The 18,967-nt window shown below is 45.9% G+C and overlaps 1 protein-coding gene across 1 annotated transcript in view; it reads left to right on the top strand.

Annotated features, from left to right (window-relative positions):
* The window catches only part of LOC149440997 (uncharacterized), a 30,789-nt gene extending 20,765 nt beyond the window's left edge, over window positions 1-10,024 (top strand). Inside the window, exons 4-5 of the mRNA XM_089657893.1 lie at window positions 2,991-3,273; window positions 8,759-10,024. Of these exons, the coding sequence (XP_089514019.1) occupies window positions 2,991-3,273; window positions 8,759-8,973 (498 nt within the window). The 3' untranslated portion in view covers window positions 8,974-10,024. The remainder of the gene's footprint in view (window positions 1-2,990; window positions 3,274-8,758) is intronic.
* Window positions 10,025-18,967: the final 8,943 nt, after the last annotated feature.

Below are 18,967 nucleotides of genomic sequence, written 5' to 3'. Positions count from 1 at the left end.
CACATCAGTCCCTAACCCTCAAGGGGTGTACAATCTAAGGTCCCTAACTCGCATTCATATACATACTAGGGACAATTTAGACAGGAGCCGATTAACCTACCAGCATGTCTTTGGAGTGTGGGAGGAAACCGGAATACCCAGAGAAAACCCACTCAAACACAGGGAGAACATGCAAACTCCATGCAGAAGGCACCAAGGTCGGGAATCGAACCCATGACCCATTTGCTGCAAGGCAGACATGCTAACCACTAAGCCACTGTGCCTCCCACTTGGTAGTTGGATGGGCCTCTGGGTGTGACCAGGCTGTGGAAAAGTCTTACACATGTGGTATCTCCATACTCAGGAGGAGCAGCAGAATGTGTTTCAGGGTGAAGCTGCAAGTATGCATATGCTGTGTGAGAGAAATAACCTGTTAATGTAAAAATTGTGTGAAAAAAAAACCAATTCATCCCACCCCTTCCTGTTGAAGATCCATCCCTTCCTCTTTAGGCTCCACCTCTTCCTTCCCATTAAAGCTCCACCCACTGCCAACATCCATGGGGCACTATTCCTCTCACTGTCACATATGAGGGGATACTATTCCTCCCACTAATACCAACGATGGGACACTATTCCTCCCACTGATACCAATGATGGGGCACTATTCCCCCCACTGACACCAATGATGGGACACTATTCCCCCCACTGACACCAATGATGGGACACTATTCCTCCCACTGATACCAATGATGGGGCACTATTCCTCCCACTGACACCAATGATGGGGCACTATTCCCCCCACTGACACCAATGATGGGACACTATTCCTCCCACTGATACCAATGATGGAGCACTATTCCTCCCACTGATACCAATGATGGGGCACTATTCCTCCCACTGATACCAATGATGGGGCACTATTCCTCCCACTGACACCAATGATTGTGCACTATTCCTCCCGCTGACACCATTGACGGGGCACTATTCCTCCCACTGACACCAATGATGGGGCACTATCCCCCCCACTGACACCAATGATGGGACACTATTCCTCCCACTGATACCAATGATGGGGCACTATAGCTCCCACTGATACCAATGATGGGGCACTATTCCTCCCGCTGATACCAATGATGGGGCACTATTCCTCCCGCTGATACCAATGACGGGGCACTATTCCTCCCACTGACACCAATGATGGTGCACTATTCCTCCCACTGATACCAATGATGGGGCACTATAGCTCCCACTGATACCAATGATGGGGCACTATTCCTCCCACTGACACCAATGATGGGGCGCTATTCCTCCCACTGACACCAATGATGGGGTGCTATTCCTCTCACTGACACCAATGATGGGGCGCTATTCCTCCCACTGACACCAATGATGGGGCACTATTCCTCCCACTGACACCAATGATGGGGCACTATTCCTCCCACTGACACCAATGATGGGGCACTATTCCTCCCACTGACACCAATGATGGGGCACTATTCCTCCCACTGACACCAATGATGGGGCACTTATCCTCCCACTGATACCAATGATGGGGCACTATTCCTCTCACTGACACCAATGAGGGGACACTATTCCTCCCACTGACACCAATGATGGGGCACTATTCCTCCCACTGACACCAATGATGGGGCACTATTCCTCCCACTGATACCAATGATGGGGCACTATTCCTCCCACTGACACCAATGATGGAGTACTATTCCTCCCACTGATACCAATGATGGGGCACTATTCCTCCCATTGACACCAACGGTGGGGCACTATTCCTCCCACCGACACCAACGGTGGGGCACTATTCCTCCCACTCACACCAGTGATCCTTAAATTGCTGTGCTGACACCTGCTCCAGCTCGGGCTTCCTCCCTCTCCCATCCACAGCCAGCATACCCGGATGCAGCAGCACCATCTGCTTTGCCCAGATCCCGGCCACACACAGTTACCTTACTGATCAGCTGTCTTCCTTCTCCGGCTGCTCTTCACCGGCTCCGACTGGCCCCTCACATGATCGTCCTGCTGCTGCTTGGCTCCTCCTCTCCAAGCTCCGCCTCCTCACTGGTGATTGGCCGCCTTTGTACCTTTCCTGAGCTATAGATCTGGTGACCAATCACCGGTGAGGAGGCTGAGCTTGCAGAGGAAGGGACAGGCTGCCATAGGCTGCCCAGTTCTCTCAGGGGTGTGGCCAGATGAGAGGGGTGGCATGTCATCCCGCCCACATCCCAATCAAGATCCAGGGAGATGGAGACACTGGACAAGACACCCTCTCCACCCCTCCTCCAGCAGCGCCTCGTGGACCGGATCAAAGTGGAACACAGAGCCGCGGACACAAGTAAGACACAGAAGCCCCTGTCCCTTTCCCAGGGAAGTGTCCCTTCTGTAAGAAAGGGGGTGGCGGCCCCCCCCCCCCGAAAAGTGCCTCCCTAGGCAAACGCCTTTGTTTGCCTTGCGGCAAATATGCCCCTGTTGGCTCCATAGCTTGTAGACTCTATAACTTCCACACAGACCAAATAATACACACCGATTGGGATTATTTTTATCAAAGCAATGTAGCTGTATACATTGTGGCCCAAATTTATGAAGAAAAATTACTTATTTACAAAATTGTATAACAGAAATGAACAAAAATTCATTTTTTTCAAATTTTTAGTTTTTGTTAATGTGTAGCACAAAAAAAAACCCCAGTGCTAATTAAACTCCACCAAAATTTGTGTGAAAAAAGGAACAAAAATTTAATTTGGGTGCAGCGTTTAATGACTGAGTAATTATCATTCAAAGTGTGAGAGCGCTGAAAGCTGAAAATTGGTCTGGGCAGGAAGGGGGTGACAGTACCCGGTACTGAGGGGGGTAATATAGACCGATCCCTAATAGTGATCCTAGGATTGCTGGAACCCGCCGCATTGTTATATTTGTAGTCATGGATTTTGTCTACTGTACTAGAATTTCTCTTGTTGCTGTTATCTAATGATTATTGTTTTGTATCTTTCATTATATAGAGATATCTTCCAGGATATCACACAGTTGGGATCTTTTTAAGGTCATCAGAGAGTGACTATGAATGGCTTATCAAGCGACTAAAATCGGAGTCCTTCCATAACACAGTTTCCACCGTCCTTCCTCACTACATCTCCAACAATGGCGGGCAGCAGTTCAGGGAGGCCGTCTCTCGGTGCACGTTCGGTATTTTGTATCACACCAAGAAAAAAGAACCAGACAACATTGTGGACGACATCGACTCTTTATATGATGAGGAGCTGAGATATCTGTGTGATCGCCTAGGTAAGAGGTCATCATATACCGTATTTTTCGCTCCATAAGACGCACTTTTTGCCCCCAAAAAAAGGGGGGAAAATGTCAGTGCGTCTTATGAAGCGAATATAAAGCGGCCGGTCTGGTATTTCTGCCGCCACCGTGTCAGAATACTGGGCCGGCCGCTCAGCTGTTCTCTCCTGCAGGGCCTTACCTGTTCCTCGCTCCAGCGCTGTACAGTCTTCCCGGGGCGGCTTCTGTGACAGCCGGGTGCCCACTGCGCATGTGCAAGAAGCACTGCGCTTTGTGAATGGTCCGGTGTCTTCTGTGACACATGACAGGTCCCAGAAGGCTCCGGGCCATTCACAAAGCGCCACGCTTCTTGCGCATGCGCAGTGGGCACCCGGCTGTCACAGAAGCCGCCCCGGGAAGAAGAGGGAAGGACAACTCCGCGAAAGTGGGAGCGGGTACCTGTCAAATTCAGGTACCCGCTCCCCCTCCCTCCCCAAATGTCCGCAGTCTCTGGTGATCTCCTGTACTGTGTCCGCAGTCTCTGATCATCTCCTGTACTATGTCCACAGTCTCTGATCATCTCCTGTACTGTGTCCGCAGTCTCTGATCATCTCCTGTACTATGTCCACAGTCTCTGATCATCCCCTGTACTGTGTCCGCAGTCTCTGGTCATCTCCTGTACTGTGTCCGCAGTCTCTAGTCATCTCCTGTACTGTGTCTGCAGTCTCTGGTCATCTCCTGTACTATGTCCGCAGTCTCTGATCATCTCCTGTACTGTGTCCGCAGTCTCTGATCATCTCCTGTACTATGTCCGCAGTCTCTGGTCATCTCCTGTAGTATGTCCGCAGTCTCTGGTCATCTCCTGTACTATGTCCGCAGTCTCTGGTCATCCCCTGTACTGTGTCCGCAGTCTCTGGTCATCTCCTGTACTGTGTCTGCAGTCTCTGGTCATCTCCTGTACTATGTCCGCAGTCTCTGGTCATCTCCTGTACTATGTCCGCAGTCTCTGCTCATTTCCTGTGCTATGTCTGCGGTCCATTGGTTCAGAATATTTTTTTTTCTTGTTTTTCACCTCTAAAACCTAGGCGCATCTTATGGAGCGAAAAATACGGAATGTGGCTGATTCATAACACAGACGGCTACATGGGCTGATGTTCCATCATGTATGATTCGGGTAGTAGGGTTCATCACTGCCCATCCCCCACACACAATCATGGCCAAACATCTTGCCCCCCCCCGGCATTTGTCAGATAACGCCCCACTTCACCCAGAAAATTGCTGCAATGACAAATGTTCCGGCAATCTGGTGTCATTTCTTGTGTTTGTATTGTATGACACCAAAAAGTGGAGAAACAACAAGCCAAATCTGACACCTTCCACATAAAAAAAAAATGGACCCCAAACATCCTACTACCCCAACTACTACACCTCCTACTACCCCAACTACTACACCTCCTACTACACCTCCTACTACCCCAACTACTACTATTCCTACTACACCTCCTACTACCGCAACTACTACTATTCCTACTACACCTCCTACTACCCCAACTACTTCACCTCCTACTACACCTCCTACTACCCCAACTACTACTATTCCTACTACACCTCCTACTACCCCAACTACTACTATTCCTACTACCCCTCCTACTACTGTTCTTACTACACCTCCTACTACCCCAACTACTACTATTCCTACTACATCTCATACTACCCCAACTACTACCTGTCATGTCCCTGGATAGTGAGCCTGGCACGAAGAGGCAGGCCTCTCGCACAACCCCGGCTCAAGGACCGCTGGTCGTGAGACAGCGGCCGCAGGGGCACGGTGAGGTATGAGTGCCTGTGATCTGTCCAGTAATAGCTGGTAAGTAGATGAGCTGCAGAGCAGGCCGGAGGCAGATAGCAGGATTCTAATTCAGCCGTGCTGGATGGATGGATCACCGAGAGCAGCGTTCTGAGGATGCAGGGTCAGAGGAGCCGGGTTCTGTATTTTTCAGGCAGATCAGGCTTAAGCGGCAGGAGGAAGCGTAGTCGGGTTACTTCCTGGGTCAGCAGCCGAAGATCAATCAGACAGGAGCGGAGACAGAAGGGTAAATCCAAGGCAAGCCAGAGGTCAGAGCAGGTAGCGGTCAAGCGGAGGTCAGGAACAAGCTGGTTCGGTATCAGAGGACAATCACAGGAATCGGAACACAAGCAGACATAAGACCATACGGCAATGGAACATCTACTGCAGTCAGTTTAAATAGCCCTTTGGTGGCAGCATTAATGCATGAATGCGCATGTGTACGTGTGCTTGCATATGTCCAAGCACCCACACATCTGCTCGGCTCATAAGAACTCTGTGCATGCGCACATTTGTGCACTGCGGATCTTTGCCTGCACTATGGGCAGGCCTTTCCTGACATTGCCCCCTCCCTATGGTCAGCCTCCGGATGCCCAACTGGCTCCTTTTCTGTGGGTGATTATTATTATACATTATAATACAGTATTTATAAAGCGCCAATAGTTCGCTCAGCGCTGTACATTACAAAGGGGGACAGAACATGTGACAGAACAATACCAATACAATGCAAAACATGAGGGGATCGAGGGCCCTGCTCTTTGGAGCTTACAATCTAGGAGGGAGAGGATGGTGGCACAGGAGGAGATAGCTGTGGGGGATGGAGTGGTAGGAGGAGTGGAGGAGGTTGGCAGGTTAGCAGGGGGTGGGGTAGGCTTCCCTGAAGAGATGGGTTTTCAGGGTGCGCCTAAAGGAGAGGAGAGTAGGTGATAATCTGATGGGTTGGGGCAGGGAGTAAGATTCACAAATTAAGTCTGTAGTATGCACGGTATGTGCAGGTTCTCAGGAATTCTCCTCTGGCCCATACCCTTTACATTTAATCAGGTATTGTGTCTGCCACCCCCCCCCCCTTTTTCTACAGTCCAAGACAGCCTCGACCTCAAATTCCTCCTCTCCGTCAATTATAGGTTCAGGGGGCCTTGACCTTTGATCAGAAAAGAGATCTGGCACTGCAGATTTAAGTAATGATATGTGGAACACTGGGTGGACCTTAAAGAGATTCTGGTAATGCTAATTCATATGAGCCATCATTAATTTTGCGTCTTACCGGAAATGGCCCCACAAACTTAGGTGCTGGCTTCCTTGAAGGACATGGCATCTTCAGGTTAGTTGTGGGGAGCCAGACCTGGTCTCCTGGCTGCAGGATCAGTTCTCCCCTTCTCATTTTATCAGAAACCCTCTTGTTATCCTCCTGGGCTTTTGTGACAGACTCCTGTAACAACTTATTGTTAGTATAGAAGAAACTCAAGATGTCTTGAGCAGCAGGAACAGAAGTTTCAGTCACAAGGTAAGGCAGAAAGGTAGGGTGAAACCCATAGTTAGCAAAGAACAGGGACTGCTTGGTGGCTGAATGACTGGAGTTAATGAATGCGAACTCCGCCAGCGGCAGGAGCGATACACAATCATCTTGGACAAATGAAGTGTAACACCCGATGTACTGCTCCAGGGTCTGATTAGTTTGTTCTGTCTGTCCTTTGGTTTGTGAGTGATAGGCCGAGGAAAAAGATTTCAATTTTCACGGTTTCACATAGTGCTCTCCAGAATCTTGTCGTAAACTGCACCCCTCGGTCTGAAACAATGTTTGCGGGAATTTCATGAAGCCTGACAATTTATTTAATAAAGACCCGAGCAGTTTCAAAAGCAGAGGGTCTATTTCTCAGGGGCAGAAAATGGGCCATCTTTGATAATTAGTCTACTACCACAAAGATGGCGGTGCAACCTTCTGAAGGTGGGAGCTCCACTACATAATCGATACAGATCATCTTCCATGGTCTGTTGGGTACAGGCAGAGGTCAGAGCAATCCTCAGGCTTTATTTCAGGTACTGTTATTTCGGGTACAGAAGGTGCATGCATTTACATAAGCTTTACAGTCTTTTCCCATATCTGGCCATCAGAATGTACATTACATTGTGCTAATTCTGCCGTCTTGGAGACTCCAAAGTGGCCCGCCAAAGGGTGGTCATGACAATATCAAGGACAAGGGTCTGCATCTTTTTGGGTACAAAAATTTGCTCACCTATCCATAGAAGGCCATCCTATTCTGTCTCTCAGTGTTACAATACACCTACCATTCAATTTTTAGACCGATCATTTCTCTGTCTGTGGGCAAATATTCAAAATCAGCAGGGGATCAAGTACGCATTAACTTCACTGTAAGGAAAAATATAAAGGATGACTGCAGTCCACTGCTCCCTACAGATCACATGACAGTACAATAGAGATAATTTGGAAAATACTACATCCATATCACTAGATAATTAGGAAAGAGGTACAATATGCAAATTAATTCTAAAACTACCTCATTGTGCCTCCCAATGACTTTATTGTGACTACAGACACTTGGAATGTTACTGTAGCACCCTCCTAGGTAGGTGTTAGGATTAGGTAAATTTAGTTCTGGCTCACTGTATCCAGTGGAGCTGCGATTTGTTGTCAAACAAATTTAATTTGGCTCACTGTAACCAGTGTGACTATGTTGATTAGTCTGTTCTGTGTTCCAGTAGTTGCAGGATTGATTGCTTCCCCCTGAGTAGTCCAGAAAGCTCTGGAAACTAGTGGGCAGGAAGAGTCTAATCAGCAGCTAAATATTGATACAGCCCTGGCCAATCCCTGGGGACGGTCACCAAGATGGTAGCTGAGAGTCTGTATAAATACTCTGAGACAGAGAGCAGTGAAGTCTTTTTCCCTACAAGGAAATCAAGCCTAAGGGGGGATTCTTGCACCCTTAGGCCATCTTGCCATGTGCCTGCAGGGTGCTAAGGCCTTTGGTGGGCTAACTGGAGGCCTGTTTTGTTGGAAGCTGCAGAGAACTGACTGAGGGACTATCGCCTGAGGATCTAGTCTGGTATCACAGGGTGGATGTGTCTGGAGGATCCTGGAAAAAGGCAATCCATTTTCCAAGAACTGGAAAGAGAGAACCTAGAGACCGTGGGCTGCTGCCATCCCTCGTGTGTTAGAGTCAGCTGTGTGTGTAAAGGGAACATGGTGTCCAGTGTTCTGAAGAGCTCAGTCTATTTGATTCCTAGTGAAAGGACTTTGCTTGGACTGTTCACCGGAGGAAGATCAATCTCCCCAAGTTGCTACAGGCTCATAGTTTTGGAGTATCCCACTCAATTCCCTAACTCTATCCAAGTTACCCCAAAGTAAAAACACCAAAAAGAACACCCCTGGACTGTTCATTGACCCAAAGAGTGACTGTGACCGTGTGCCTGGCGGCGAGGCAACTACTGGGGAGAGAACTCCATGCAATCTACTAAGCGGCTCCTGTGGGGAAAGTGCTCTGCTACCATAGATGCCCCATTAACATCACCAGAAATGGGAGGAAACAAATGACAATTGTATCTTCAAGAAAAATGTGACTAATAAATGATGATGATGATGATCTGTACATACAGGAGGAAGAGTGTAATTCTTATTATGAATACTTTGTGTGTCTACAGGGAAGGATAATGTGATCATAGTAATGGATGATGTGGAGGACAGCAGTGATCAGGAGAAGATCCGGATATTGGAATGTCTTGGTAACACAGGAGAAATGCACCAAAATCTCTCTTTATTTAGTCCTCAGGTAAAACAGACATTGTTCTTATCTCTAATGGAGATCAATAAACATCTACAACAAGGTGATGCAGAAGGTAACATTTCAGCATTTTAAACTTACACATTCTGATTTTACTTATTTTTCATTCTTTGGATTGATATTTATTTGGTTTCTCATTAAAAGTAAAAATTCCAGTATCCTTTAGGTCCCTTTCACACGGGCGGATCTGTTAGCGGATCTGCTTGCTCAGCGAGGGATCTCTCCACTGATTCCCACTGAGGAAGCGGAAGACAGGTCCGTCTCCACTTTACTGCTGCAGAGCGGACACAAACACAGCTCGCTGTCCTCTATGTATGGGCAGTTGGATGGAAATGGACCGCCTGGCCATTTCCTTCCGACTACCATCAAATCCAATGGAAGGAAAGGGAACAGATCCCCATCTGTCTTTGGAGGATCAGATTAGATGTTTTTGGGTGTAAACAGACACATGTCCATTTACACCCACTGCTCCATAGAGGTTCCTAACTGATCCGCCTGAAAACCTGGTAGGCAGACTTGATTGGATTGTCTGTGTGAAAGGGCCCTACATGCTGACTATCAAAACTGTGAGTGCAGAAAATGATATAATCACGTATATATCTGTGATTTTGCATTTCCACGAACCATACCCGTGCCTCCATTGGCTGCTTCAGCTGTTGATCCCCGGGTCCTGGCAGGTGATTCCCCGCTGGCATCCGGCAATCGCCGAATATCACTGATGGGGAGAGGTCTGTATGTAAACAATACAGATCTCTCCCCTGTCAGCTCCAGCACACACATACACATTATTAAAACCGCACACAGCACACAATTATCCCTTTGATCGTCCCAGATGTTAACATCTTCCTGTCCATTGTCAGTACTTTTTATTAGCACTGATCACTGTATTAGTGTCATTGGGGATGTCAGTGACACCAAGTCAGTTCCCCCCCCAGTGTCAGAATGCCCGCTGCAGTCCCACAATTAAATACCACCAAAACAAAACTCTAGTTGTGTGAACAAAATGATAAAATTTTAGTTTGGGTGCAGCGCTGCATGACCGCGCAATTGTAATTCAAAGTGTGAGAGAGCTGAAACCTGAAAATTGGCCTGGGCCCTGGGAAGGGGGTAAAAGTGCCCAGTAAGGAAGTGGTTAATAGCAAACAATCAAAAATATTGTTTTTTTTCTCAAAATTGTCGGTCTTTTTTGTTTATAGCGCAAAAAATAAAAACGCAGAGGCAATCAAATACCACCGAAAGAAAGCTCTATTTGTGGGGAAAAAAGGACATAAATTTAATTTACGTGCAGTGTTGCATGACAGCGCAATTGTCAGTTAAAGTAACATAACAACGTATCACAAAAAATGGCCTGGTCAGGAAGGGGGGGAAATCCTTAGGAGGGCAGGGGGTTAATAATAAAAGTTCTATAAATTCTTGGCCATTTTTGCACCTACAACTTACATTCTTCCTTCATCCCATCCACTTTCTCTCAGCCACTGCTTCCAGTACCAGGGATAGATGACGTGGATCCCTGCTGGGACTATACAGGCAGAGTAGGATGGATCACCTCACCTGTGGACATGTGCTGTTGACAACAACTGCCACTCTTACAGCATGGAAAGTGATAGCGGCAGTTGTGGATCTGGCATGCTATAGGGAGTCCTCTGTGTTCCTGAGCTTTTACTTTACAATAACCATGGGATGTATGAAATGTTCTGTGAGCTGGTCAGGGAACAAGTGGTGAGCAGGACATCTCAGACCTAGTGTGCCCTTCAAATGCCAACACCCGGGGAAGGACACAAGAGACTCAAACATGGTGCTCTGTGATGGTTTATTACATGGAGTCCTCCCATACTGCAGGAGCACCATGACACTTATTTGCACATTTATGTTCCTCAATTTAAACTAAAAGTAAAACGTTTTTATTTTGTATAGGGCAGAAAGGGATTAGAACCCTTGACATGTGAAAATGCTAATTTTTAGATCCAAACACCCTCAAATGTGTTCACATGCAAAGACTAATGCATTACTATATTCATATATCAGACAAGGATTGAACCTCAAGACCATAATGAGAACGGAGAAAAACATTTAAATTACTCTTCAACCCTGAACATCTATATGACTCAATAAATCATAATAAAGTCATATCGTTTTTATCAATCTATATATCAAGCAGTCTAAAAACTAAATTCCCTTAACTAGTAGCAGGGCCCTGGACCCGGCATAAGTCATCAAATGGGCTGTTATCAGGCATAACCAGGACTTTAATACATTACATATCTACATTCAGGAGACTGATCGGAATACACTGCCAAACAGGAATAGCCAGTGGTGTATTTAGGTTTTGTTCTGCCCTAGGCAACATAAAAGTCAGATGCCCCTCCGTGGCAGAGAAAGCCTGACAATGACCAACACCAGCCCCCCCCCCCCTCCCCGTGGAGAGAGCCCTCCACTAACACCCCACCCTGGCAAAAGAGAGACACTTACCTTTACAGCTCTGGACAACAACCGGTCTCTGCATACACCATCAAGCAGCCCACAGCCTCTCTCGGATTCCACATGGTCCCCATGCCGCATATGTCCCTTCTTCCAGGGAGCAGTGCTGCCCCCCTAAAAAATGCTGCCCTAGGCAAATGCCTTGTTTGCCTTGTGATAAATACACCCCTGGGAATGGCTACACATCAAAATTCCTCCGGTCCCAGCTAAACGGCTAAATTTCAATCCATTTATGGCCAGCTTTAGCAGGGGATATGTCGGACATCTGCAGAAAGACCACTGCTTCTACACAAAGGGAATATCCTCATTATAATGATGATGCATTTGTCAGGCTAAGAGATACAACAAAGATACCATTAGATTGGACTGTATCATTGCTGCATTGTCTCCCTTTATATTGCAAAGCGCTGAGCAAACTGTCGGTGCTATAAACTGTAAGTTCTATAATCTATGTATAATATTAATGTACGATTATGGGGTACCTGTTTTATTAGATGTTCCTGGCTCTGTGCAGATATAATAAGCAGCACCTGTCATGTCCGTTTCCATAGTACGGCTAGCTTTCTATTTTATTTATGAAGTTTTCAAAAGTTTGATCCCACAAGAAATAGCAAGGAAGATATGTTATTAAAGATACTGCTTGGGAATGTTCTTGAGGAAAGTTATATGTGTATATAAATGGGGTAGGAATCATACAATGTATATAGCCCATAATACTCATCTACCTTTTATGTGAGGTCCCCATTTTTCCTTGTTAGGTGACCGAAATTCCTTCCAATAAAGGGAGCCCTCCTTCTCTTTGATCATAGGTTTTCTCCATACAACATAGAAATACACTCACCAGCCACTTTATTAGGTCCACCTGTTCAATTGCTTGGTAATACAAATTGCTAATCAGCCAATCACATGGCAGCAATTCAATGCATTTAGGCATCTAGACGTGGTGAAGACGACTTGCTGAAGTTCAAACTGAGCATCAGAATGGGGAAGAAAGGGGATTTAAGTGACTTTGAATGTGGCATGGTTGTTGGTGCCAGATAGGCTGGTCTGAGCAAAAACTGCAGATCTACTGGGATTTTCAGGCCATGTCTAGGGTTTACAGAGAATGGTCCAAAAAAGAGAAAATATCCAGTGAGCAGCAGTCGTGTGGAGGAAAATGCCTTCTTGGTGTCACAGGTCAGAGGAGAATGGGCATACTGATTCCAGATGATAGAAAGGCAACAGTAACTCCAAAATCTCTGAGGAATGTTTCCAACACCTTGTTGAATCTATGCCATGAAGAATGAAGGCAAAGGAGGGGCCACCTTGGTAATAGCACGGTGGACCTAATAAAGAGGCCGGTGAGTGTAAACTATTAAGTAGTACTTTGGATCACCTTTATGGGTATTTATCCTGAATACCTATAAATGGTAAGAACAGTTCCATACAAAAGAGACAATATTATCCCAATAAAATTCAACTCCAACTGTAACATCCTCACGTAACACCTCCCTTCAGACTTGAAAAATACACACCTTAATTCCAGCTGTCTTCTGACAGTCACACAAATGGGTCCCTTTCTCTTTTTCACTGGCATTATTGGTAGGTCATCCTCACTGCTGGATAGAATGGTGCTCATGTTGTGACATCTGAATGCTCTTCTATGGAGTGTTCCACTATGAGCCCAGAGCCCAGGTGATGGGTTCTCAGGAATGCTGGGTGTCATTCAATCTGAAAGAGGAGCATTGGATGGGGACATAGACAGCAGAGCTGGATCTTGGAGAGGGTAAGTAGTGGAATGCTTAGGGGGATAGGGGACACAGAAAGGTAAAAATTATCCTGACCCCACAATCTGTTTTACAGTAAAATGTTGATTCCAAAGCTGGCCATATATCTAGCGAATTTCATCCAAAACTGGCCAACATGGAGTCAAGGGTCGCCATTTTAGCACTCTCCCTCCCCACATCCTTTAATCTGAAAATCAAAAGGGTCGGTAGAAGAATGAGATGTATCATTCAGTCATCTCCAGTCCCTGCTAGAGTATTCTGAGAGCCTCAGATGCTGAGAAATTTCTCTTATCACTGGATTGAACGACAGAAATCTAAATGTGTATGGCTTACAATGTATTCTCTTTACTGCCAGACAAATAATTCCCAGACATTGGAAGACTACACATGTCACTTCAGGAGCAGAATGGGCAAACTTGATGAATTGATTGCAGGAAAAAACTCATAGCATTGGATAGAGATCACATTGATAGGTCTTCAAACATCTGATCATCCTGGATTATTTATGAAGACTCAACAATTGTAAAAGATTTAATCTCTTCTCCCTTTCCGTATACTGTACAAACATTTGGACCATGTGATAGTTGATCCCTATTGCCCTCCATTGCCATGTTATTGTTCCTCTGATCACACTCATACTAAACAGATTCTCAAACTAGAAGATGTTCCTCATGAAAAACCCCCCAAAACTCTGTCTTTAGTAATGGCGTTGTTTGTTCTATTTCCATTTGTTTTAGATTCTTTTGAAGAAAAAATAGACAAGATCAGAAAAATCATATTCAGTAAGTAGTCTGTGTTTTCAGTTGTGATCGGCTCTTTACATTTTTTTTTTTTGGACCTTATTGTGACTTTATTCTTTTACTTCACTTAGGTGCCCGCAACATATATATGGTAAGAATATTTACAATAACCATGTATAGAACAATTGAATATAAAGTGATAAAATACCACCCTTCTCCATATGTAATAGGAGATTCTCCACTCAAATCAGCTGGAAGACATTACAATAATGTTTATTAATGTTAACAGAACACATTTAGCAGTTAATATGAGATGATCAAAGATCTGATAGATTTAGAGATTTTATGTAGCTGGAGGGTCTATTGTTGATGGAAAGGATCTACTGTTACAGAAGGGTGTACTGTTGATGACTGCTGGAAGGTCTATTGATGCTGCTTGAGTGGAGATCCATTGTTACTGCTTGGGGTCTATTGTTACTATGGGGTATTTTGTTGTGGGGGGGGGGTGTTGTTTCTGTGGGTAACCTATTGTTGCTGGGGGGGTCTATTACTGCTGGAAGATATATTGTTGCTGGGGGGCGGTTGTTGCTAGGGGTCTATTGTTGCTGGCTATGGGGGATCTATTTTACTGCTTTTCTTGTTATCAACAAATTCCATACAAATTACTTAGCACCATTGTTTACATTGCAATGACCAGGAGATGTCATTTGGCAGGAGTCAGTAAACAGTCCATGAGCTGGTTTTTAGTTTTTATTAAGGGGTTAACAGCTTGGATGGGGTCTAGTGGTATATGGGATGCCAAGGAACTGCGACAATTGAGGACAAGTTTCTTAGCAACTATGTACAACATATCAAACTAGCAAAAAAAAATAGCAACAATCTCTTAAGGAATGCTATAGTCATTTTTGGTGTACCCTCTCAGACCCCAGATGAATCCTCCTCTCCAGCCAGCTGTAGTGAGGGTATTCCTGAGGAAGGAGGTCCCAAGAGCTTGCAGTTAAGCAGTCCCGGATGAAGACTAATTGGGTATTACACCTGGCCACCCTCTCCCCTTATCCCCAGGGGGTGTAGGAGTGCTCACACTGTCCTCGCCTGCTAGTGTGGTGGGTTGGTGACTGCCTTCAGACCTTACTCTGGGCTGACTTCTTCCTTGCTAACAAGTTGTCCTCCCTGGGAGACGTTGAGGCAGTAAAGATCCTCCCGGTTCCGGCGCCGCATGTGAGGACGGCGGGAGCCGAGGCTCCGGCTCACTCTGCATAGAACGCCAGCTCACCACAGCAGGGGACAATTTAAACTGGCAAAAAAGTGCCCCCCGATCCCCACCCCACACTTACCAGGCATGGATCGCTACCTGCTCCCAGTCCCAGGCGGCCCTGGATTGGCGATGAAGGCAGAGGGATGCAGCTCTCCCCTTTCTGCAGCCAAGATAGACGCCGAGCACACCAGCAGCAGCAGCAGCATGGACACAGGACAAGGTGTGGCAGACACACACAAGACAAGCTGACACCTGTAGTCCCAGGGACCAATATGATAAAATAGCACAAGCGGTTGCTTCACTACTGTTACCCACTATTACTCAGGTAGTGGACAGCAGTGCCAATGGGAATAGAACAGATCAGACAAGACATGGGCGAAAACGCTAAACGCATAACAGGTGAAACAGCGCCTATCAGATCTGGAGGATGACCTTCAAGCCATTGTAGGTCATTGGTGGGAAACGTACGCAGCTATCCATCTTGGAAAAAATTGATGCCCTAGAAAATCGGTCATGCAGGAATAATCTATGCATTGTAGGCCTCCCTGAATCATTTAATTCAGGCACCCTAGTGGACATCTGTTCCACGCGTATTCCCGCTGCATTAGGTATATCCACGCAATGCCAAGTTGAGGGCACATCGCCTAGGGGCACCCTCAAATGACCGAAGCACTCCACGTTCCATAATAGTTAAATATCTCAATCATGCAGACCGCGTGGCTATTCTCAACTCGTTCCGCAATTCCCACTCACTCCAGCTAGAAGGCCACAAATTACTTTTATTTACGGTCTATTCACAAGAAGTTTCTCGAAAGTGCAAGTCCTTTCAGCAGATCTGCGAAAATCTATATCAAAAAGGGATTAAGTTCACCCTAGCATATCCAGCCATTTTACACTTCAATTCTCCCACGGGAAAATCCAAATCCTTCGCTCACCCGGAAGAGGCCCTCCAATATATAGAGGCCCTCCAATATATGCAGACACACATGATGAATATCCGAGACCCCTCACCTCCACACTCTACACTCTGAGACCCAGGCCCAAGAGACCAACGCAGCCCATGCAAAGATCCACCAAAGCGGCAGCGAATCAATACTTCCTTGTCCAAAACAAAACCGCCATGACAAGGCTTGCTCCCATATGGGAATGTTAGTACTCTTTGTTACCCTAGGGTTACGCTGTTGCCCGCCTGGGCATCAATTCTAGGGCGCGCCTTCCAATCTGTAAATCTCATACTATACCATTTGATTATCTACACCTGTAGTTGAGTTAATATTGGTTACCTGAGGGATCGCCGGGACCGATAAACATGTGCCCAGGGGGCGTCTCTGTCATGGCTACCCTTCAGGGAGGCTTTGACCATCGTAACGTTGCCGATCTCAGGGAAACAATATATTTTCTCCCCCATGCCAAAAGGTTAACTCTCAATTAGGGGACTTTTCTTGACCATTACATGCGTTAAGATGCTTTCTCCCCTGCTGCAGGTTCACCTCAGCTCAGATCCAGTTACGCTGATCAAAGTTAGTGGCGACATACGGAAAAAAGTGAAGTTCAGATTGCTATTTTGGTTTACAGAATTTTATGTTTGTTCAAACGGCTCATGTTGGGCTTTGCCTTGGTTTATTCTCCTGTCTATCTTTTTCCCACTTCCTTCCCTTCTTTCCTCCTTTCTTTTTGGAGAACCCCTATCTCGCATGGTCCAATCACTCCCACAGGCCACTATGGAAGAGAGATCCGACTTTACTAGACGCTCAACAGTCTCACCTGATGTAACCCCCGCTCACATCACCCAATTACTCCCAACGCCATGACATGTATAATCTCCTGGAACGTTAAAGGCCTGAGAACACACCACAAATGCATGGTGGTTTTACGCCATCTTCAGAGGCTAAAAACAGATATATTGTAGCACTACTCCAGGAAACCCATCTGTCCCAAAACGACTTTATACGTATGCAAAAGCTATGGGTGGGCCGGGTACTGGGCTCCCCTTCACTCCACCCTGACATCCTCTCCATGGAAACAGATGAGGATGGACGCTTTGTCTCAGCTCATCTCAAGTTAGGTACCTCCTCTTTGATTCTTACAAATATTTATGCACCAAACTCTCCTCCCAAACAATTCTTCCAGGATATTTCACATAAAATATCAAAATATATGCATCTCCCACTTTTAATAGGGGGCGATTTCAACTCTTGCATGAACTTGCAAGAAGACAAATCAAGACCGACAGACCATACCAGACAACTCCCCTTCACCCCCACTCAAGCGCGCACAGTGCTCAACAACTTTGCAAAAGCACTCCAACTCATTGATGTCTGGTGCTTGACGCATCCTGATGGTACAGACTTCACCTTTTTTTTCCCCAGTCCACAAATCTTTATCTAGGATTGATTACTTTTTCTATTAATTACACCTTGTTGCAACATATTTCAGACACAACTATTCATGACATGGCTGTCTCAGATCATGTTCCCATCTCTTTAACCATTCAACACCTAACACCTAGCTCTCAGGCCCGATCATGGCGATTTTGTTCTGTGACACAAATGCGGCCCACATATCTAACCCAAACCTATTCTGGGATACGGGCAAGGCAGTGCTACGTGGCAGAATTATTGCATTCACTTCAGCATACAAGAAAAATCTCCTCCATAAATAGACTACAGTCAGCCAACATTTAAGACAAGCTCAAAGGAATTTGGCAGATCTCAACTCACATCAAAACAGAAAGGCGTGGACAGACGCCAAACACTAATTTGACACCTGGGCAGCAGCCCAGGAGTTGATATACAAATCCTATCTAGATCTTCAATACCACAAATTCGGAAACCAATCAGCCAAAACTCCTAGCATGTCTATGTAGGAAACCTTTTGTGCCTACCCACTTTACCGCGTTAAAAGATTCTCAGGGCACTCAAAAAACTTCCTCAGAGGAAATAATTTCCACACTGGAGAAGTTTTTTTGCAAATCTCTACGATACAGATCCCATCGACACTGAACGGGCCACTGCCTTTTTAGAGAAACTCAATCTTCCACAAATTGACCCTACCTCACTTCATACCCTGAATGCTCCGATAACCCAATTGGATATCAGTCGTGCTATCCAGTCTCTAGCAAATGGAAAAGCCCCTGGACCTGATGGCTACACCGTAGAGTTCTACAAACTTATCACTAACACTCTCACACCTACCTTGCAGTCCGTGTTCCAAACGATCCAAGAAGGAGGCGAATACCTGCCATCTGGCTTTCAGGCATACATCAAGCTTATAGCTAAAAAAGACAAAGACCCTACAAATCCAGGTTCTTACCGCCCAATATTTCTTTTTTGAACCTAGATGTCAAATTGCTCTCTAAAATTATTGCAAACAGATTGGCTTTAAGCCTACCTTCACTATTCCACCCCTCCCAAGCAGGGTTCGTCCAAGGTCGTTCAGCCGTATCAAATATACACAAGGTCTTAACACTCCTCAAACATGCTAAACACAATCCCCTCCAGGACATAGCGATCATATCTCTAGATGCCGAAAAGGCTTTTGACAATGTTAATTTTACTTGGTTGTTTCTTACCCTACAGAGATTTGGCTTTGCAGGCCCTTTCTTCCACGTGATTCAAACAATGTATTCAGCACCAAGATATTTGCGTCAGGTCACATTTCTAATCCCATAAAACTCCATAAGGTAACCCGACAGGGATGCCCCCTTTCCACACTTCTTTTTAATCTCGCCCTGGAACCCCTAGCCCGATACTTACTATTCCATTCGGATCTCCATGGAATCTCGATAGGCCAACAAGAATTAAGACTTTCACTATCTGCAGACGACATTT

This window comes from Staurois parvus, unplaced genomic scaffold (assembly GCF_062004578.1).
Source record: "Staurois parvus isolate SC_StPar_1 unplaced genomic scaffold, SC_StPar_1.0 ptg001037l, whole genome shotgun sequence".
In the NCBI taxonomy this organism is placed as follows: Eukaryota; Metazoa; Chordata; class Amphibia; order Anura; family Ranidae; genus Staurois; species Staurois parvus.
This window is presented reverse-complemented; position numbering and strand designations above follow the sequence as displayed.